Source organism: Labeo rohita, chromosome 22, assembly GCF_022985175.1.
Source record: "Labeo rohita strain BAU-BD-2019 chromosome 22, IGBB_LRoh.1.0, whole genome shotgun sequence".
Classification (NCBI taxonomy): domain Eukaryota; kingdom Metazoa; phylum Chordata; class Actinopteri; order Cypriniformes; family Cyprinidae; genus Labeo; species Labeo rohita.
Genome location: NC_066890.1, coordinates 47,928,251 through 47,951,109, shown reverse-complemented (window position 1 = coordinate 47,951,109; position 22,859 = coordinate 47,928,251). Strand labels below are relative to the sequence as shown.

Here is a 22,859-nt window from a genome sequence, read left to right as displayed (position 1 = left end):
GTCAAAATTGTACATATTAATTAAAGTGTTTTTATAAATACAAACAATCCAAAACAAAACTGGCATGCAGTACATGATAGTAAAATATTTGTTATGGAACCTAAGCAAAAATAGGCTCCTACAATCTCCTTCCTCACTGATGACTCGTCACTGCTTGTGAAAGCTGAGGAAGCACTTCCTCTCAACAGAATATGTGCAGATATTGTATATTAATTACAATTCTTATAAATGCATTACAATATCATGCAAAAATGCAAATACATTTAGATAATTCTAACTTTTTTCTTACAAATATCATATACATGTATGCTATGCTATATGCCTGGTATGGCCATATGTGAATCCATTACGGTACCTTGAGGCAACATGCATTTTTTTTTTCAACATGCATTTGTCCTATGATATTTGATGATTATGAAAAGTTTTTGAAAATACTTCTTTACTAATCAGTGAAGGTGATTCAGATTTTTTGTTGGCAATTATATGAATGGAAATTGATGAAAACTACACCTTTTTCTGGACAAAATATGGAGTCATGTGACATGTGCACATGTCCTGAAAGAGGAAGCAAAATAGACCCCTATGGGTCATGTGACCACTTTTTTGCAATTTCATTTGTTAGTATTTGACTTCTTCTTCCTGAAAGAGGAAGCAAAATTTTGAGATAGGGTCATGTGATTTTTGCATTTCATTTGTTAGTATTTGACTTCATTTTACTAAGATTTGATTCAAAAATGGGTGGCCCATTTTATTATTAAAAAAAACAAAACAAAAAAGGCTGTGTTGCCTGGAGGCTTTGAACATACTTGGTGAACATTAACCAAAATAACTGCTTCACAGCTTTGAACAACTTGCAACATTAACAGAAAAGAACACAATTTGGGGAAAGAAACCCAAGAATGACACAGAGTCTTTTTACATATAAATGCACCAAAATGATGCTTAAAAGGACTTATAAATGAACATTAGTCCATTGCATAACTCCCTATCATGGATGTAACCCACACATTTGTCATGTTCTAATCACCCACTGTGTATGTCCTTTTAATAACTATTGAGCAGCTGAAGGTTTATATTTGCATTTGGTATGTATGAGTTTGAAAATTCATGCTTTAAATGTTTCTATCATTCAGTTCTTTGTAAAATGTATTATATTCTTGTTATAGAAATCATGTCCAAGGTTATAAATTCCCCAAGAGCGGGAAAATTCAGACTATGTGACTGACAAGATAACGTGTTGATTTATGTTTTGGGTGGAGAAACATAGCAAAATCCTGAGTTAAGACAACATCTATGCGTTAAATGAGGGAGACATACAAAATGTGCAGAGCAGTGGGCCCCAAAGACTGGAGTTGAGAACCACTGCTTTAAAGTACAGTTGTGTTCAAAATAATAGCAGTCCAACATCACTAACCAGATCAATCACTGTTTCTGGTAGAAATTATATTTATACATGGCAAATAAGTGTAGTAGAGTAACTGAAAACCAACAGACCCAACAATAATGACATGCATGCTGCTGATTCTGTGTAACGCAGGGGTGTCAAACTCCAGTCCTGGAGGGCCGCAGCCCTGCAGAGTTTAGTTGCAGTCCTAATTAAACACACCTGATCCAACTAATCAAGTCCTTCAGGCTTAATTGAAAACTGCATAGTATGTGTGTTGAAGCAAAAATCTGCAGTGCTGTGGCCCCAACAAGGTGAGAGCGACATCTGGTGGTGAGCGGACCGCAGGTCAACGACCAGATTCATGACAAACAGCATACTTTGATTAAAAAGTTGATCAAAGAGGGGAAAACATATAAAGAAGTGCAGAAAATTATAAACTGTTTAGCTAAAATAATATCAAATGCTTTAAAATGGCAACCAGAACATGGAGGGAAATGGAAAACTACCATTTGGGTGGATTGAAGAATAGCCAAAATGGCAAAGTCTAAAGTTACCTATGAGTTCTGTAACAATTAGAAGACGTCTTTGTGAAGCCAAGCTATCAGCAAGAAGCCCTTGCAAAGTCTCGCCGTTAAAAAAAAACAGTGCTGAAGAGGTTTGCCAAAGAACACACTGACTGGCCTAAAGAGAAATGGCGCAATATTTTGTGGACTGATGAAAGCAAGATTGTTCTTTTTGGGTCTAGGGGCCACAGACAGTTTGTCAGATGACCCCCAAACACTGAATTCAAACCAGAATAATTAATACAAAAATATGATTGAATAAGAACGAAATAATGTTACAGTGTTATCAGATCATCAGTGCTATATTAGGAGAGGAGCGAGAGCAGTGTTTTGCTTAATACCTAATATGCCTTCACTCAAACACACATTATAAACATCTCTTCTCAGAGGAATTTTCTCCTCTGATAGACAAAAGCATCCAGCTATTGCTGTAACTGAATAAAAGAAGATAGAATTGATTTGCCTTTGAATGATGAAATATTAAGACAATACACTCGACTACAACAATGTATAGTTTGTCTGTGTTCCTAAACCACCTTGGGTATTTTCATAATAATTATTACATATATTTATAATCCATTGCTCAACAGCAGAGCCTTACTTACAGTAACAAATATATATTTCTGCCTCATTCTGTGATAAGAAGCCAGATAAGATCACAAAATAAAGTTGCCTCTAACACTCAACTGATGTTGTTTAGTGTATTATACTGTTCTCTTTTGTTGGACAACAGGTTTAAAAACGCTTCTCATTACAACTATAACCGGTCCCACATCATGGGATGTCAACCCAGGGACAAATGGACACCGAAACGTCAATGGCTGATCACGGATGACTCTTTAATTTCTCTGGACTGAACAAATGAAGAATTGATATTAATAAACATGCATTTTGTGGTCCCTCTTCAGTGTAAAAAAAAGCTTGAACAACAAACATCAGAACAACATCAATTATGCTTGGATTACACAATGACATGCCTGGACAAATGAAGAATTGATATTAATAAACATGCATTTTGTGGTCTCTTTTCGATAACTTCATAATCTGTTGGTGAACAACAGCACATAGGCCACGTGATCACACATTTAATGTAAACTTAATAGCACATTGGTGTAACCCCACATTTTAAATCATGTTAACACACTCCACAGAACAGTTATCAACAGAAATATCAACTAATACGATTAAATATTGTTACCTTTGGCTCCGTGAGTCATCTCAGTTTAGCTTAGCATGAACTGAGAAAGGAGAGCGCGCCAAAAGTTAAACGTCTCTTAAAGGTGCGAGCTTATTACCAGTTAACTAGAACTACACAACTCCAAAACTATGCACATCACTGTAATTAAATTAAAAGAAAACACAATGAAATCAAAGAATTTAATATATTCAAATGAAAATAATCAGAGATTTTTTTAATACATTAAGGGGAAAAGAAGGATTTTGAGTGAAAATTATAATGCAGATTTACACTCATTAAACAAGACATTAAAGGGAAGATGTTTAGTGTTTCATGTTTTTCCAGCAGTGACTGGTGAGGGGTGGGAAGGAGTTGGATCTGGATCCATCCTTGCCTGCTGGATCTTGTGTTCTGCAGTGAGGACCTTCAAGGCGCTTAGGTGGAGTGTGTATAAGGCTGGTCACAGGGACTTAGGGGGAAAAATGGCACTAAATTGAACAAAAATGCCCCTGCACAAACAAATTAAATCTATTACATCTGTTATTAACAAAGTGAAAATGAATAGAAAGTGTTGATTCCGGCATTATAAGATCATGTTGCTCACGTTGCTCTGTAATTTTTTTTAGAAGTTTTTACAGTGTTGTGCATTATAAATAATCACACACAATTCTGTTAAGCTTAGAAATGCAGTGGCCAATCAGAAGCATTCAGATGAGTCACTCATCAGGAGATGCAGAGCTGGAGACTACTGGAGACTGGAAATAGGAGAACATCAGGTTGGTCTTAGATGAGATCAGACCACAAACTCACATTTTGTTAAATCATCTGCAAGCAATACTCACCTGTTCTCTTCCTTAGGGTTGTGGCAGTAAATTAAACCAGTAGCTTTAGCAACAAACAGCTGAACAACAGCAGAGACACATATTGTTGCTCAGCTGAAGACAGACCTGAACCTGAAATGGATAAAGACAAACAGTCTTTATCATTAGAGAGAAGAGCAGCATTAAAGCAGTCATAGGCATGAGGCTTTAACACCCATATGGAATATTCTGCAAAAATGTGTACTATTGTCTATTTAGACTATAAATAGTCTAAAAGACCTTGGGTGCACATGAAGTGTACTATTTGAGACAGGACCACCTGAATGAATGCACAATTTGAACACATCTGTTGATCGAAATTATTCAGTGACCCATGAAAAAGTCAGTCACTTGTTTTGTTCCTGAATGAATTAGCCGTTTTGAATGAATCAGATGAACGAATGATTCATTTCTATTTTCAAAATGTTATTTTTAAAACATTTAGACATTTGGTTTCAAAATTTAACAACGAAAACAAATCCCGCACACTGCCAAAGGTCGAATTCTAAACCAGCTCAAGAGATATTACAATAAATGAGAACCAAATACTCACCAGTGACAGTAACAATGAAACTTTTAATGACACTGATACTGATGTTGCTGCTACAGCTGGTAATCTCTAGATTGTAGGGTCCAGAGTCTGTGGTTCTGGTGTTTGTGATGGTCAAAGATCCAGTTTGATTATTCAGCTCCAGTCTGTCTCTAAATCTTTCTTTACACTGTACATCTGTACAGGTCTTACTCTGATCTCCAGTGATTTCAGCAATAGGAATGTCATTAAAATACCATTTCATCAAATCATTTGGGTTTTTTTATTACAGCAGGATCTATCCTAACAGATTCTCCCTTCTTCACTGACTTTCTCTTCATTTCATCTCGTTCATCAGCAGGAACACCTGAAACACAAACCAACAGTTGCTGGAGGATCTTTTTGCTGAATAAAGTGATTTAAATTTACAAGACTTGCTTTTGGTCATAATGACTTACCATATACAGCAACAATGAAGACCTTTTGACTGGTTCTGCTGTTGATGATCTGTAGTCTATAAACTCCAGAGTCTGTGGTGTTGATGTTTGTGATGGTCAGAGAACCAGTCTGATGATCCAGCTTCAGTCTGTCTCTGAATCTCTCATTACACTGATCATCTGTACAGACATTACTGGGATCTTTACTTATTTCAGTGATGTAAATATCATTAAAATACCACCTCATTCTGCCTTGTTGGTTTGTATCAACATAAGTGTGTAGAGTGACTGAATCTCCTTCCATCACTGACACTTTTTTTGTATGAACACTGAAAAAACCTGAAGAAGACACACAGAAAAGTGATGTGAAAATGTGAAATGTAACACACGCAAACAATCAGAAGAAGAACATCACTGATTTACACATTCATCAGATACTCACTACCAACAATAACACTGAAGATCTTTATGATGCTGTCACTGCTGCTGCTGATCTGTAGTTTATAGAGTCCAGAGTCTGTACATCTGATGTTTCTTATAGTCAGAGATCCAGTCTGATGATTCAGCTTCAGTCTCTCTCTGTACATCTCATCAGCATCTTCACACTGTTCATCTGTACAGATCTTACTCTGATCCCCATTGATTTCAGCGATGCAAATATCATTAAAATACCACATCAGCAAATCATTCTTGTTTCTTATTACTCCAGGATCTAAAGTTACAGACTCTCCCTCTTCTACTGACATTTCATCTGGTTTAACAGCAGGAGCACCTGAAAAACAAACCAACAGCTGCTGGAGGATCTTTATACTGATAATAACAAACAAACTACACAACATGAAAGTTTAGTTAAAATTACATTTATGAACATAATTTGTATACTTTTTAATCAAGTTCTCTGAACTTTGGATTTAACTAAAGCAGGTCTGACAGGAATTCCCCCTCTCTGCCAAAGCATTAAGTAATTGTTTTCCACTTCCCACTTAACCAGACATCCCACCTCTCCCGGAAGATCCGGGAGTCTCCCGCATATTCATAGTGCCTCCCTGATGCCCACAAATTATTCAATATTCCGGATATTGTGGAGGCAAGGTAGAGAATGCAAAGAGTGCCACTTGAGCAAGAGAGAGACACATGTAGTGATATAGGAAGCATTAGCCAGCTATGAGATCACCATGAGTGTTTACATGCATAATTCAGTTTGGACAGTTCATAAGAATGTTTAGCGTCCGTGTATGAAAATGATTTCTGCGAGACGCTGGCGGAGTGAACGAGTCTTGAAGTCACAGGCACAGCCTCCGCCGTGTTGCCAGATCCAGATATTATACTTTTTGGACTTGTCTTTTCCACTGAATTTGACAATTTAGAAAGGTTAATACAGTGGGAAGTTGCATTTTAGGGTCGGTGGTATCCTTGTCTTATCTTATTTGCAAAATATTTGAAATTCAGTTTATTTTTCATTTATTTTTCGGGTTTCTTTTGTTTTTATAGTAATATCTGGCAATGGTGCATCGCCGGCACTTTTAACTGAAAGTAATCAAAAAAGCCCATGGACAGTAGGTTACAGAATGAAATGAAAGGCACAAACACTATATACATGCTATTTCATTTAATATAGTCATAAAAATATAAAACATAGTAGAGCCTACTGAAATAATGAATGTTTATATGTGTGTAATGTAAATGATTCACATATGTGCTCAAAAATTGTCTATTTTATTATTATTATTATTATTTTATTTATAGTAATACCTCCCTGAAATTAGTTTTTACAGGTTGGGATGTCTGCTTAACATACTATTCATTTAATTTAAATGTACATATAGGATTTAAACATATGACTCACCATATACAGCAACAAAGAAGGTCTTTTCACTGATTCTGGTGCTGTTCTTCATCTGCATTTTATAAAGTCCGAAGTCTGTGGTTCTGGTGTTTGTGATGATCAGAGATCCAGTCTCATGATCCAGCTTCAGTCTGTCTCTAAATCTCTCAGCAGCATCTTCACACTGAACATCTGTACAGATATAACTGAGATCTCCAGTGATTTCAGCCACTTGAATGTCTTTATAATACCATTTAATATATTTTTGTTGGTTTGTTTTAACATCAGTGTGTAGAGTAACTGAATCTCCCTCCTTCACAAAAACTGACACTATGGCTCTAAAACCAAAAAGACCTGAAAAAGAAACAGACATTGTTAGTCATAAGCCAAACAAAATTATACAACAGGGAAGTGCAGTGAAAATGCTTATCTGCAAATCATAAAGATTGTGAGTAGAGAAATACGTCTGAATTCATAATGAAACATATGCAAAAAAAAACAGCAGAATAACATCAGCATTATATATTTAAATTTCTTTCATGACAACTTTCGGAGAAATTGGCATGGTGATGTATATGACAATGTTTATGTATTTGGTCTTGGTGGAATAGATCTGCTACGCTGCTGTGGCAGACCAAGTACCGAGACTTGCTACTGCCAGTACATCCACAACATGCTGCTGTGAGCATGTAAGAAATACTGCAGCTGCACATATAACATACATGAAATAACCCCCATATAGCATACATGAATTATCTCGTAGCAGATCTATACAGGTGGAGCTGGGGAAGGTGGAGGGTTTCTGAAGCGTACAGCTACAGAAACCACTAGTCATATATTTGAATGTTGAGCAGAAAGCTCATTGGCTACTGATACAGGAGAGAATCAATGAGCTGTGCCATGTGATGTCATGAAATTAGATTGAGTTAGAGATGATCTAGAGTTTCATGCCAGAACTCTGTATTTATACAACAGTTCTTTCTGGTCCTTGAATCTGATTGACTGATAACAATATTAGAGTCCAGTAAAAACTCCAACAGCCATTTCACCTTTTTGTAAAATGGAATGTAGTTTTCAAGAGGTTTTCAGGTGAGAAAGTATTTGTTTATATATATAAAGATATTGTCTATTTGAAAATATTATGCTGAATATGGGCTGAAGAATGAATCCTATATGAGGTGCAGGTAATTGCATTCGCCCAGTCCATCTCTCTCTCATAATACTCTACTCCACAAAATACAGTGAGCTTTTAATACAGTAATACAATTAGCTTTTAATGAAGCCACTCAATCCTTCGTTACTAGTTCTAAAGTAACAGAGGCTTTGGTTCAGCTGTTAAACTGTCATCTTGAGATTTGAATCCGTGGTGGAGGGAAGTAGTTTGCACTAAAGAGGGTTTTTAAAGACACACCATTGTTGTTTCTTATGCATTAAAACACTCGTACCACCGAACTGTTGTATAAATGCAACATCACACTCGTAGAGTGCGTTACCTACAGCCGAATCACAGCCATGCCAATATACAGCCATGTCTCATGTCTATGAATGTGATATTGGTTGGTAATATGTATTTACATATATTTGTGCATTCAGACAACCAAGTATTTCCTTAGACTAATGTCTCTCACCCTCATGTCCGTTAAGACCTTTGTTCATCTTCGGAATACAAATTAAGATATTTCTGATGAAATCTGAGAACCCTCCGACCCTCCATAGACAGCAAGGGTACAACCACAATCAAGGTACAAAAACGCAGTAAGGACATCGGTAAAATAATCCATATGTGACATCAGTGGAACAACTGTAATTTTATGAAGCTATGAGAATACTTTTTGTGTGCAAACACTAAAACACTAAAATAACAACTATTCAACAATTCTCCTCCTCTGCGTCACTCTAGGGTACCATTTTGGAGAATATCACAACATAACTGGAGAATTACTAAACTGAACTGAGCTGGATGATGACATCAATGAATTCAATGATGAACTGCCTTTACCTGAAAATTGAGTGTTTACTGTTGTCCTTTTGCATTATTGACGCACTATTTAATACAGTAAAGCTGCTTTGTCACAATCTTTATTGTTAAAATCGCTATATAAATAAAGGTGACGACATGCGTGTGCTTTTTCTGCACATAAACAACACATGCATGTGGTGCTGTGATGTAGAACAGTTGTGAGTTTTCTCTAGAAAGTTGTTTATTCAGAATAGTACAGCCTCTCCTCCATTGACATCAATCAAAAAAAACAAAAAACAAAACGGCCTCTGGTCTCCTTTGCCACGTACTGTCAGACCGGAAGTGTTATCTTTAGCCAGTACGCTTTTTCAGCTAATAGTTGCAGGCAGGCACACTAAGGTGACGTGGAGGAGAAGCATTGTTGAATAAAGTTGTTATTTTAGTCTTCTTTGCACATAAACTGTATTGGACAGGACAGGACAGGACGTGACGTGTGGCCAAGTATGGTGACCCATAGTCGGAATTTGTGCTCTGCATTTCACCCATCCAAGTGCAACACACAGCAGTGAATAGTAAACACAGACACACACACACACACACCGTGAACACACACGTTGTGTTTACATGTTTTATGGGGACATTCCATAGGCGTAATGGTTTTTATACTGTACAAACCCTATTTTCTATCGCCCTACACCTACCCTATACCTAAACCTAGCCCTTGAAAAAAACCTTCATTTTTGGGTGAACTATATAATTTGTAAGTTTTTATACTAAATATGGTTCTTATTTTTATTCCTGCTGTTTGATTCTCCCTCATAAATCAGGTTTTCATTTAAATTTTCATACATTTGGCAGAAGCATTTATTAGATTGCATTTGATCAGTTTATGTACTGATGTAAAATATATCAACAATTACTCAAGGTAGTACAATGTGGGATTAAAAATTTCAGAATCTGTTTTAGATTTACAGATCTTACATCCTGATGAAAACCTAAGGTGATCTACATTGTATTGGGCATTTAATGCAAACATAATGACATCTGATTAGATTCAGTATAGTTTAGAGCGTGGGGGTTTCGCTGGTCTCTGATCTTCCTACTGAAAGTTAACTACATGTGAATTTTCACATGCCTTTTGTTCTCATGGCCAGGTGCAGCTTAAAACATTTGGAAACTTTTATCTTTAAGTGGTAGGTGAACTCCACTTTCAGAACAACAATTTACAAATAATTTACTCACCCCCTTGTCATCTAAAATGTTCATGTCTTTCTGTCTTCAATCATAAAGAAATTATGGTTTTTAAAGAAAGCGTTTCAGGATTTTTCTCCATATAATGGACTTCAGTGGTGCCCCTGAGTTGAACTTCCAAAATGCAGTTTAAATGCAGCTTCAAAGGGCTCTAAACGATTTCCCCAAAATTAAAATTTGTAAACTTTTTAAGCACAAAAGCTTGTGTAACACTAGCGTCCACAGCGCTACATACTACAGAATCACGTTGAAAGGTCACAAGCGATGTTGCCGGAACTAGAGACCCAGTACTTACAAAGCGAACATGCAAAGACTAATGAAGTGCAAGTAAGTCAATCACTGTTTACAAACAAAAAGGTACAATGATGTCGGACGATTCTAAAGCTGTAGGAACAAACTGAGGTGGAGTTTTTTTTTTTTTTTTTACCATACCCTACCTTTTTGAGCCGGAATACACAGATGATGAACTTAGACAGAGGAGACTACTGCGGCAACACAAGTCTCTCAAGCCTCGGGCAGACCACGTTCAAAATGAGACATGGTGGTGCACATGTGGAAAATGCCTACCATTGCTAACGGAGCAGGAATCTCAATGCTGTCAAGAATGGACCACGTCTATTCCACTGTCGGAAAGAATCAGCAAGTCAGGTGGTGAGTCGCACGTGACCTTTCGACGTGATTTAGTAGTATGTAGCGTTGTGGACATGCATCCCAGAGCTAGTGCTACACAAGCTTTTGTGCTTAAAAAGCATACATTTTTTGAAAAACAATTACCTTCTTCCTCGGTTGGGATCGTTTAGAGCCCTTTGAAGCTGCATTTAAACTGCATTTTGGAAGTTTAAAATCAGGGGCACCAATGAAAAAATCCTGAAATGCTTTCCTCAAAAAAAGGAATTTCTTTACGACTTAAGACAGAAAGACATGAACATCTTTAATGACAAAGGGGTGAGTAAATTATTTGTAAATTGTTGTTCTGGAAGTCTGGAAGCCCACTGAATGTCTATAAAATGCCACGTATCACTGCTTTAGTTATACTTTAAATGACTGCAGCGCCACGCAGTGCGTTCTCAATCAAGAACTTTGCTGAAGATGCCCAAGAGTCTTCTGGTCTTCATTTTTGAGTTTACAACAACAACAACATGTTACATTTAGATGTTTTGAAGTCATTTGACCTGAGGATTTACAAAGACTTGTACTGATCTGATCTGGGCTGCATTTTGGAATGTGTTACATTTTTCATTAGGTTTTATCAAAGAGAGATTGTAACAAATAAATGTTTTACCATACATGAGTAAGCAAAAAGCAGTTTGAGCTAAATTTATATCATCACATGAAACTCACCAGTGACAGTAACATTGAAGGTCTTTGTGATGCTGATTCCCATGCCACTGCGGGTGATCTGTAGTTTATAGATTCCAGAGTCTGTGGTTCTGATGTTTTTGATTGTCAGAGATCCAGTTGGATGATCCAGAGCCAGTCTGTCTGTAAATTTCCCATGAGCATCTTTACACTGAGCGTCTGTACATATATCACTGTGATCTCCAGAGATTTCAGCAATTTGACAGCCAGTAAAATACCATCTCATTGTAATTTTGTTTTGTTGGGTTGTTTTAACACCAGTGTGTAACATGACAGAATCTCCCTCCATCACAGACACTCTTCTTGTATCAACACCGAAAAAACCTGAAGAAGAAATGAACAGTTAATTATAACCCGAACAAAAATATATCATGGTCTGTCTAAATAGTCAATTCTGATCTGTCTAGAACGTGTGCGTTCAAACCACTGAATGCAGAGATATCTCCAGGCAGTTTAATCTCCAATATAAAGTAACAAAAAAGGGAAAGGCTCTGCCCACGACTGGTGTCACATTACCCACACTTGCAGTTTGGGCCACTTGAGAGAACATGCACTCGAGAGGATGTGTATGTGCGTAAAACTGTCCCAGGTTTGAAAATGGCAAAGCTCAGTGTCCTTAAAGGGGTCATCAGATGCCCGTTTTCCACAAGCTGATTATGATTCTTTAGGGTTTTAATGAGAAGTATAACATACTTTGGTTAAAATTTCTCAGTGACAGTGTAAACCCTTTTTACCTTGTCAAAATCAGTCCTGTTCAGAGAGAGCCATTTTGTTGCATGTTCCTTTAAATGCTAATGAGCTCTGTTCGCCATGGGGTGATGAGCTGGTTCGTTTACTTTAGCCGCATTTAGCTGCCAAACTAGCACATTATTAAGAAAGGTGATTTGCAAAGATATAAAACCTCTTATACTCACATAAATGATTTGTGTGAACATAGACACATTTATGTAAATCGGTGGGCACATTCCCTTCAAAAACTAAAGTAACGTTAATCCTCTGCGTCTTCAGTGGCTCGGATGTCAGAAGTAAATGATGGTGGTTGGAGTCGGACTGTTCACAGCTCAGTCAGAGCGGGTCTAAGGTAAGATGGTCATGGTCAACTATATTGGGCGGCCTTTGTCGGTGTTATGTGGACACGCCCTAAGTGTAGCTGCGCTTTCATTAGTAAAATAGGGCCCCAAGTTGTGTGTCCTATTGGATAATCAAAATTTCTACACACTTCCCATCTCAAACAGAGGAAACAGAGTGCTGTGTAGATGGCATTACAACCCAGAAGAATAATTTGCCATAGGATCCTCTGAGATTTTACTATGTGGTTTTTCAAGTCTTGCTCCATATAAAACCACTGGCCCAATTACAATTATTAATTTCACACTTTTATCTAAAGCAACTTACGAATGAGGGCTACAACAAGTGATTCATCTTGTCTGTTGACTTAATTCATCATCTCTGTTTCCAGGGGTGGAAATAGAAATGGAAAAATATCTATTATCAATTAATAAAGTTAATTGTAAACCTAATGAGGAATATCTACAAAATTATGAGGTAGATTGGGAAGCAAAATATCTAAATTTGTGTGATGACTTTTTTTTTTTTTTTGGAATTATTAGAATTCTTATATTCATGTAAGACATTATGCATTATGGATTACATTATGAATCATTCTTTATTTATTTCATTTTAACATGCTTCTTCTTGGAACAAAAGCTCAAAAGGTTGCAAATTTGTTAAACCATATATAGTCTTCTTGATCTAGACTTGTTGAGACACAGTTTTCTAGTTCATATTAGGTCCAAAGGTGTTAAAAACCACAGTGTCTCGTATGTATTTGCAAGATGTTAGTGTGGACTTTGTGCTTTGAAACTTTGCAGATCAACAAAATGCAAAAATACCCATATTACACATTACAAAAGAAAGGTAAAGTCCCAAAAACATAATAGGTCTCCTTAAGTAATAGAGACAATGCAATTGAAATAAAGACAGAAACAAATACACAAGAAATACACAATTAGAAAAAAGAAAATGAGGAAACACAAACATCCTACTCGCAATCAGCCTGTCAGTTGGTGCTGGTAAGCAGAATTAAAACTGCAGTAGATGTGATGTTTTAGCCCTTTATACACACAGATTTTGCACTGGAAACTCTGCAAGCCTCATTCACCAGCTTCATCTATCCACATAAAATTAATATAATAATTAACATATTTTTATATAAAATAATTCTTTAAAAAAAAATCAAGATCTGTTTAGATATTTTCAATCGTGGGATTATTGCCAAGGTATTATAGTTTTGGGTTTTTGATTTAGTTTTTGCTTTTATTTTGTTTTCACTTTCAAATTAATTAGTTCACTTTTGGTTATTCCACAAAATGTGTTTGTTAGTTTTAATTTAGTCTTCAGTTTATTTTAGTTTTCATTTTTATTCTATCTCTCTGATAGTTCAAAAGTAAATATTAGTTTTTATTTTGATTGATTTGGCAGGAACAAATTTGTGTAATGTTCTGTAAATTAAACTCTTCCTGATTTTCATTATCCTCAGTACAATGATGATGATAGGTGCCTATAATAATCTGCTGCCCAGAAGACTGTCCATCCTGCATAAGGGATTGATGGGTTACAGTCCCTCTTCTATATTTCATATGAAATGTAAAAGGATGAGAAAAATAATGGAGGTAAAGAGAATAAACACCTCTAAATGTCAGCAAAAATATAATGAAACACATAAAAAATGTGATTTAAATGTACAAGAGTTTCAAAAACAACGACTCACCAAATACGGCAACAATGAAGATCTTTCTACGGATTCTTTGGCTTTTGCTAGTGATCCGAAGTTCATAAAGTCCAGAGTCTCTGGTTGTGATGTTTGTGATGGTCAGAGATCCAGTCTGATTGTCCAGTGTAAGTCTGTCTCTGAATCTCTCATCAGAATGTTCACACAGCTCATCTGTACAGGCCTGTCTGCAATCTCTACTGATTTGAGCAATGCAAATATCATTAAAATACCATTTCATTCTGACCTGTTGGTTTGTTTTAATAAAAGTGTTTAGAATGACTGAATCTCCCTCCATCACAAACACTGATACTTCATCTGTCCAGACATAAGTTACACCTGTAGAAGAAATAAACAGGTAATCATAAGCCAAACAAAATTATATAACAGATGTGCAGTGAAAATGATAATAAATATTGTGGGTAGTTCTTGATTGCATCTCCCACATAAATATAATTTTTATTATTTATATTATTTGATTAAATATCATTTTATTTGCATTTTATTCATTTGACAGAAGCTTTTCTCCAAAGCGACTCACATTCAAAGTAGTGGTCAGTTTAGGTGACATCTATTTACTCATTGTATGATGCTACATAACGTTTGTGTGTTTTCATACCAAATGTCACTGGACCTGTGCAAAAACAGAAACCCCTTTCCCTAATTAAAGTGTTTGGCCAAAGACTTGATTTGTCCATAATGTTTTACATCCACGCCTCCTGCAACTGATACACCCTGACTGGAACCTGCGTCGTTCACTTTTATAGGCGCAACGTTTGTTGACCAGAAGAGAGATTGTAACCAGGGTTTAAACTGGGCCGGGGCCATCCGGGGCTAAGCTTCGGCACAGGGCTCGACATTAACACTACAATAACGCTACACAAGTAACCAGATTAAAACATCAATAACTAAAAATAACTAGGCAATCACTAAAACGAAAGTATTATTATTATTATTATTATTATTATTATTATTATTATTATTATTATTATTTTCCGTCCCCCACCCCAAATGCTGCCTGTTCATACGCGCGCGAATATGCCAGGGGAGGCGCGCAGACTGGTAAAATACTCATTCATTATTGATTACCAATTTGAATCAGTACATTATAAAGAAAACAATGCCTTAAAAATGGTATATTTAAACCGGTGAACGCTTGTAAACATTTCAGTCTAAGGATTTAGTAAAGAAATGCTTTTTGAGATTTTGAGATTGCGGAAGATCACGTCCAGATGTAAATTGTTCTTTCCAGCTTCCACTACACCACTAATTTAGATTAAGTGGCGAACAATGGATATAGCTACTGTATATAATGCATGCACTGCCGGTGTAAGGTTGCGCTGCTGAGGCGAGGCTCACCCTCTCCAGGAGAAATCAAAGTGCGCAACACTTAGCATGAAGGCTTTTACATTTAAATTACAGTTACTTAAGCAACATCACACGTTTTCACCATCAGGACTCTTCAAAAGTTCAAGTTCAATAATACTAGGTCACTACATTTTAGGCGCAGTATTGCAGACAGCTTTTGTTCTACATCTGCAGCAAAAATAATTGGAATGCTTCAGAATAAACCATATTTGCAATATATATAATAAACCAAATAAACCTCTGATTGTAACCAATGTTTCACAATGGTCGAGCAACAATGTAATAATTTATGTCGAATGTAAATCGAGTACAGCTGATAAACGAAACTTCCTCATGTTAGCTTTTATAATTGACCGAATATATAAGCATAACTTACCGTACGTGATCAAAAACATGTGCAATGAGAGTACATTAGAGATATGCTTCATTTTCAAAATCACTTTCCTAAAATGAACGCAGATTCAGTGACCTAAACGTACTCTTGCTCCTTTACATTGCAGTCGAGGCCGTTATATTAAAGTGAAAGCTCTTACTCACTGCACAGTCATGACACAGTGACGTTTCGTTGCGTTCTTTAATTACCCTTATTAAAAAAAAAAAAAAAAAAAACAAAACAAACACACACAAAAAAAAAAAAAAAAAACACAAAAAGAAGAAAAGAAAATAATAAAATATAAACCATAAAGCCATTTACTACTGCAACCATAGTTTGGTCAAAATAGTTACTACATTTATTGTTGCTGATATATTCATATTTTATATGGGATCTTCATCAGAGAAAAAAGTGTGTGTCTACCTCCATCTAGAGTCCCAACTAAGAATTCACCTTTCCAAAAATAGCTTTCACCTTCATCCAATGTTTATTTATTTATTTTAAATGTACAGTTAGATGTTTTTAATGACACTTGTCACATAAACAAAGACCCTACAAATTACAACGATTTTCATTTTAAGAAAACTGTTTAAAACAAAATGTAAGGCCCTTTATTACTAAATAAAAGGAAACAAGTAGATGGATTAGAATGCTAGTGTTAGAGGGAAAAAAAGACGGCCTCGGAAAAGGACTTAGTAAGCAGGAAAGGGACGAAACGAACATAAAACTTATTAGCCAGAGTTTCACAGAGCAGATAAACAAACATAATATATATATATATATATATATATATATATATATATATATATATATATATATATATATATAACAAACATGAGAATATATAAATAAAGAAATAAATGTATAATAAATATACATTTATTATTATTTTTATTATTATTAAGAATTGGCAAGGATGCTTTAACTGATCAAAAGGAATGATAAAGGCATTTTTAATGTTACAAAAGATTTATATTTCAGATAATTGCTGTTCTTCTTAACTTTCTATTAAAAAAACCTGAAACAAAATCAGCTGTTTTCAACATAATAATAATAATAATAATAATAATGTTTTTGAGTAGCAAATCAGAATATTATAATGATTTCTAAAGGATCATGTGAATGGAGTAATGATGTATTTGATGGACGTATAATATGTGTCGAGAGCATTCACTCAGCATCATTATCTGAAATATCATATATAGCAAGAATTCGCGTGTTAAACATAGCCTGTTTAGCTAGCTTGATAGAGATGGATCACTCAAATTCAGAAAGAATGTGAAAACTAATATGACAGCAATGGACATGAGCAGAAAGTTATAGTTTTCAATGAATTAGTTTGTTCTTTCAAGATACTGAATATTTTCGAGTGAAAGCGTGATTTTAACAAGTACAACACTTATTCACACGCAATCGTTCTCTCAATAATGCATTCAAACAAATGTAATCTTACTGTGGTAGTTCGTCTGTATATCCGTTTTTGAATGAAATCTATAAGAAATACAGCGATCTGTACGTAAAATAACTGACGAAACGTATTGTTATTATTATTATTATATCACAAACATTTGCACTGCAAAAAGCAGAAATTATACCTTTTAATGCTGACTGGCAAACATGTTAGCTTGGCATGAGGAAAAAAAGTTTACACACTTGTGTTCCTATAAGCCGCTTTAAAACTATAATTTCGTTTTATTTCTGTTATATTCTTCTTTTAATATACGTTATGAACAGAACTGTGGTATTTCAAACATACTGATATAGTTTAGACGCGGAGCGAAGGCGGAGCGGTGTCTCTGGTATCAGTGAACGGGAAACGGTGAACCCGGATATATATAGCTGGTTTTGCATCTGAACTCTTCATATATATATATGAAGAGTTCAGATGCAAAACCAGCTAAAAGCCATCTCGGTCAAAAATAAGATAATGATACTGAGTGAATGCTCTCGACACATATTAACCGTCCATCAAAAACTCGCTAAAATACCAACCACAGCCTAATCAGAAGTGCCTGTACTTACATAGAAACCTATGTAATCTGAGTCTGATAAAAATGCATTTTTTAAAGAAAGACGTCAGATGGATTTAGCTGGTTTTGCATCTGAACTCTTCATATGATTAACAAATAATTGCATTTGTATTTGTGCATTTTTTTAACAATGTGCATGGTTGTGTTCTATTGTAAAGAAGAAACAAAAATGGTGCAATGAAAAATTACATTGGTCTAATTTATTGGCGTATTAAACATTCTATTTAGCAGGTGAAATGAAGAACAAAGTCTTTAGCCGCTTTTCCACTATCGGGCCGAACCGTTCTCTTCGCTTAACCGTTCCGTTCCGTGCCGATCCGGACCAGTCAGCACGGATCAGGTTTCATATGATCAGGTATTTCTGTTTTTGGGACTTAACAGAATAACAGAAAAAAGGACACAACTATAAACAACGCAAAAAATTAAATAAACAGAAGGCGACGACAGGTATAACATTACCAACAAATGCTGACGGGATATGCATGCTAACGGAAACGGACACAGAAGGTAAAACCTTTCTGAAAACTAACACATTTATTGACACTATTAATGCATGAGCTATGAACGCAGGGTAACAGCTGTTTACTTTGGCTGTTTGATCATACAGCGGCTTTCGCTTAGCACACACATTCTATCAGCACGGTTTGGCACGGTTGTCTAACCGTGCCGACAATTCCGGGCCGAGAACGGTTTGTAATCGTGCCGTGCCGTATACCAGGCCCAGGTGGAAACACAACTGGAACCGGACCTGACCGTTCTAAGAACCGTTCGGTACGATAGTGGAAAAGCGGCTTTTGTCATTGTTTTGTGCAAAATATATTTTTGAAACTCTATCGCTGCACACATGCACCACCTTGCTAATGAGATATATGCTTATAAAATTCACAAAAAAAAAATTAACAATGACATCCCAATTAACAAAACATCTCAATGACACATTTTGTGTATGAATTTTTATTGACCACCAGATGGCGGAGTACAGAACTGTACCAAAAGCTTTGAAGCATCAACGCAGTTTTTTGTAAAATTCTCACTGTTTCAAAAGCCTCATTCAGCACATACCTAGTAAATGTAAACTCAAGACTATTCTGTACATGTAAAAAACGACTACTTTGTTTTGTAAAAAACAGTAAATGAACTAAGAGTGACACACTTCTTAAATGTTCGTCTTTTTGGAAGAACTCAATCTTCAAGTTAATTTTAACCTTAACACTCAGAACTGCTGGTCTTGATGCAAAGTTGCACTTGAAACTGGATCTGAACAAGAACTATACTTTTAATGACACTACACCTACAGATTCAGCTTATGTGGATCATCTAATGTGGTTTTACGTGTCCTGACAAACTTCATCTCTTATCACTGTGTCCGCACTTAAAAGTCTATTCTCCAGTGTGAATTCTCTGGAGAGATTATATAGCAAATGTCTTTTTCACACTGCTTTCACACTGGTATGTGTCTTCTGGTGTACTTTCAAACCATGCAACCATGTAAAACATTTTCCACAAGAAGAGCACACGTGTGGCTTCTGTCCAGTGTGGATTTTCATGTGTTCTTTAAGGTTTCCTTTGAGTGTGAAACTCTTCCCGCACTGATCACACACGTGTGGCTTCTGTCCAGAGTGGCTTTTCATGTGTAACTTAAGGTTTCCTTTAAATGTGAAACTCTTCCCGCACTGATCACATGTGTGCGGCTTCTCTCCAGTGTGGATCTTCTCATGTGCTTTCAGAGATTCTACCCGACTAAATCTCTTATCACATTGTGAACACTTGTAAGGTTTTTCTCCAGTGTGAATTCTCTGGTGCAGCTTCATTTCAGCATCTGTGTAAAAGGACTTTCCGCAATCAGAGCACTTATGATTCTTCACGCTGTTGTGTCTTTTCTGATGTATTTTAAAAGTGTACAGTCGTGAAAAAATCTTTCCACACAAAGAACACACATGAGTCTTCTCCTCTGTATGAACGGACAGGTGCTTCTTCAGGGATTGTGCCCAACGAAAGCTTTTCCCACACTGATCACAGGTAAATGATCTTTGATGATCTCCAGAATGAGAACACAGATGTGAATTAAGCCTGACTGCTTGTGCAAAACTCTTCCCGCAATGACCGCATGTGGGCAGCGGCTCTCTAGTGTGGATTCTCATGTGTTTGTTAAGGTTTCCTTTTTGTTTGAATCCCTTTCCGCATTGATCACATGTGTGTGCCTTCTCTCCAGAGTGGATTTTCATGTGTTCTTTAAGGTTTCCTATTAGTGTGAAACTCTTCCCGCACTGACCACACACGTGCTGCCTCTCTCCAGTGTGGATCTTCTCATGTGTTTTCAGAGATTCTACCCGACTAAATCTCTTGTCACATTGTGAACACTTGTAAGGTTTTTCTCCAGTGTGAATTCTCTGGTGCAGCTTCATTTGAACATCTGTGTAAAAAGACTTCCCGCAATCAGAGCACTTATGATTCTTCACGCTGTTGTGTCTTTTCTGGTGTATTTTAAAAGTGTACAGTCGTGAAAAAATCTTTCCACACAAAGAACACACATGAGTCTTCTCCTCTGTATGAATGGACAGGTGCTTCTTCAGGGATTGTGCCCAACGAAAGTTTTTCCCACACTGATCACAGGTAAATGATCTTTGATGATCTTCAGAATGAGAACGCAGATGTGAATTAAGACTGACTGCCTGTACAAAACTCTTCCCACAGTGACCGCATGTGGGCAGCGGCTCTCCAGTGTGGATTCTCATGTGATCCGTAAGGGTTTCTTTCCGTGTGAAACTCTTCCCACACTGATCACATGTGTGTGGCTTCTCTTTAGAGTGGATGTTCATGTGTTTCTTAAGGGTTGCTTTTTGTGTGAATCTCTTTCCACACTGATCACATGTGTGTAGCTTCTCTCCAGTGTGGATTTTCATGTGTATATTAAGGTTTCTTTTTAGTCTGAAACTTTTCTCACATTGATCACATGTAAATGGCTTCTCTCCTGTGTGGATTCTCATGTGATCTTCAAGACTTTTTTTGTATGGGAATGATTTTCCACATTGAAGGCAAGTTAACTTGTTGGCTCTTCTTCTCCATTTAAATTGTCTTTCCTTCTGTGAGCAGTTCTGTTCTTCACTTTCCTCATTCTCTTCCATCAGGTCTGAAATGAAAGTAAAAAAGTTGCTTTTTAAGCAAATCATTATATATCAATCAATCAATGACAGAAATGTGAAGAAACTGTTACTTCCGGTGCTTGATCATCATGTCTTTCTCAGAGCCATTGTCTAGTGTTTTTTGGCCCTGTTCAAACCTGTGCGCTTTTCCAATGCGCTTTGTCTCACGTTTTTAAAAGCATAAATGTGACCCTGGATCACAAAACCAGTCATAAGGGTCAGTTTTTCAAAACAGAGATATATACATCATCTAAAAGCATCATCTGAAATTACTGTATGGTTTGTTCGGATAGGACAATATTTGGTCGAGATACAACTATTTGAAAATCTGGAATCTGAGGGTGCAAAAAAATCAAAATATTGATAAAATCACCTTTAAAGTTGTCCAAATAAAGTTCTTAACAATATATATTACTAATCAAAAATTAAGTTTTCATATATTTACAGTAGGAATTTTACAAAATATCTTCATGGAACATGATCTTTACTTAGTGTCCTAATGATTTTTGCCATAAAAGAAAAATCAATAATTTTGACCCATACAATGTATTTTTGGCTATTGCTACAAATATACCCCAGCGACTTAAGACTGGTTTTGTGGTCCAGGGTCACAAATGTGTTCTGTCTGAAATTAAGAATGTATGTCTAACCACTGTGGTTAATAATTGTGCACAATTTACATTATGTTACTTTATACAGTATGGACGGAAACATAAATAATAAATAAAACACAATAAACAACACTAATGATAACGATATTGAGGAACAGTACTGTTGAAACAAAATCACTTTCAGAACATTTTTTTTTTTCCTATATGAATGATAAAATATTGACACCCAATCAGAATTCACTTGACTTTACAGAGCTCCAGAATACAGTAGTTATCATTCTTGGTGTGAAAAGGCCTTAACACTGATTAACACAGTAAAAAATGTCAGTACAAACAAAAAATGAAAAATAAGTAAAACAATATTTTTTAAATTTTCTGAAGAAAATGAGTGGTTCCCAGGGTGTTGCAGTTGCTAGGGTAAGTGGAGAGAGAAAGAAAAAAAAAAAAAAAAAAAAAAGCCCACCACCAAACCTCTGCGATTCTTGATATTTTGTTATTTTGTTACATTGTGCACCATATTTGTAGTATAAGGATCTCTAATTGAATTAAAGCTGTTCATCTAAAAAATTCACTCATTATTTACACAGCCTCATGTTGTTCATGCATTACATTTTTAGAATTAAATTCATATAGATTTATTATTATATAAGTGTGAGTAAATAATGTCAGAATTTCTAGAACTACTGCATATTCATCACACAGAATCCAGCAACCCACTACTCAGATCTGATCACTCAGTGCTATTATTTACACCATTTACTAGTACTTCTGATACTCTGATACTAGTAGTTTTAATATTAGTCAGTGACCATCTTTAACAAGTAGTTATCTTTAAGTGTAATGACTGGACATGCTTCGTTTTACTGACTGACTACAACCATAAAATCTGTTGAAATTCTTTCAAGTTTTATAACCTTAGTGTTTCACAGCGGCGTTTTAATGAAGAACCAGGAATAAACACAAACCTCTTCGTTCTTCAGTATCTTCATCCTTCACTCTGAGGGGTTCTGGATCGCTCATCTTCTCACTGTAATCTCCAAAAAAACTCTGTCTTCACAGGTTTCTGTTCTTCTTGTTGGTCTAAATGCAAGTCTTCACTTGTAATTGACTCCATGCTTTAAAAACGTTACCAATCTTTTTTTTTAGAAACATCGGCTGGTAGCGCATTCATTCGTTTTCCTCTTCTACTGTTTTGAGTTTGAAGGGAAAAGGCGCC

At 36.0% G+C, this 22,859-nt stretch overlaps 2 protein-coding genes and 1 long non-coding RNA gene across 3 annotated transcripts; all 3 read right to left on the bottom strand.

Moving 5' to 3' along the window:
* Positions 1–3,556: 3,556 nt before the first annotated feature.
* LOC127154083 (uncharacterized) lies at positions 3,557–5,266 on the bottom strand. The gene is made up of 4 exons (XR_007825435.1): positions 4,975–5,266; positions 4,541–4,883; positions 3,970–4,080; positions 3,557–3,882 (listed from the first exon to the last, which is right to left on the bottom strand). It is a non-coding gene; the product is annotated as an uncharacterized LOC127154083 (long non-coding RNA).
* Positions 5,267–5,372: 106 nt separating this feature from the next.
* On the bottom strand, positions 5,373–16,005 carry LOC127153423 (uncharacterized). Its single transcript, XM_051094477.1, has 5 exons — positions 15,863–16,005; positions 14,119–14,457; positions 11,331–11,672; positions 6,800–7,132; positions 5,373–5,725 (listed from the first exon to the last, which is right to left on the bottom strand). Exons 1-5 carry the CDS (start codon positions 15,912–15,914, stop codon positions 5,373–5,375), a joined length of 1,419 nt encoding a protein of 472 aa, XP_050950434.1. The 5' UTR covers positions 15,915–16,005.
* Positions 16,006–18,816: 2,811 nt separating this feature from the next.
* LOC127154062 (gastrula zinc finger protein XlCGF57.1-like) lies at positions 18,817–22,859 on the bottom strand. Its single transcript, XM_051095457.1, has 2 exons — positions 22,609–22,859; positions 18,817–21,019 (listed from the first exon to the last, which is right to left on the bottom strand). The coding sequence occupies exons 1-2, from the start codon at positions 22,661–22,663 to the stop codon at positions 19,320–19,322; spliced, it is 1,755 nt and encodes a 584-aa protein (XP_050951414.1). The 5' UTR covers positions 22,664–22,859; the 3' UTR covers positions 18,817–19,319.

Bases quoted from the DNA above. Each gene is read 5' to 3' on its own strand.
- LOC127153423 (XM_051094477.1), bottom strand. From the start codon at position 15,914: ATGAAGCATATCTCTAATGTACTCTCATTGCACATGTTTTTGATCACG. The intron at 14,458-15,862 runs GTAAGTTATGCT...TTTCTTCTACAG, and splicing joins CATGTTTTTGATCACGTACG to GTGTAACTTATGTCTGGACA. The intron at 11,673-14,118 runs GTGAGTCGTTGT...TTTCTTCTTCAG, and splicing joins CTTCATTGTTGCCGTATTTG to GTTTTTTCGGTGTTGATACA.
- LOC127154062 (XM_051095457.1), bottom strand. From the start codon at position 22,663: ATGAGCGATCCAGAACCCCTCAGAGTGAAGGATGAAGATACTGAAGAA. The intron at 21,020-22,608 runs GTTTGTGTTTAT...CTTTCATTTCAG, and splicing joins AGATACTGAAGAACGAAGAG to ACCTGATGGAAGAGAATGAG.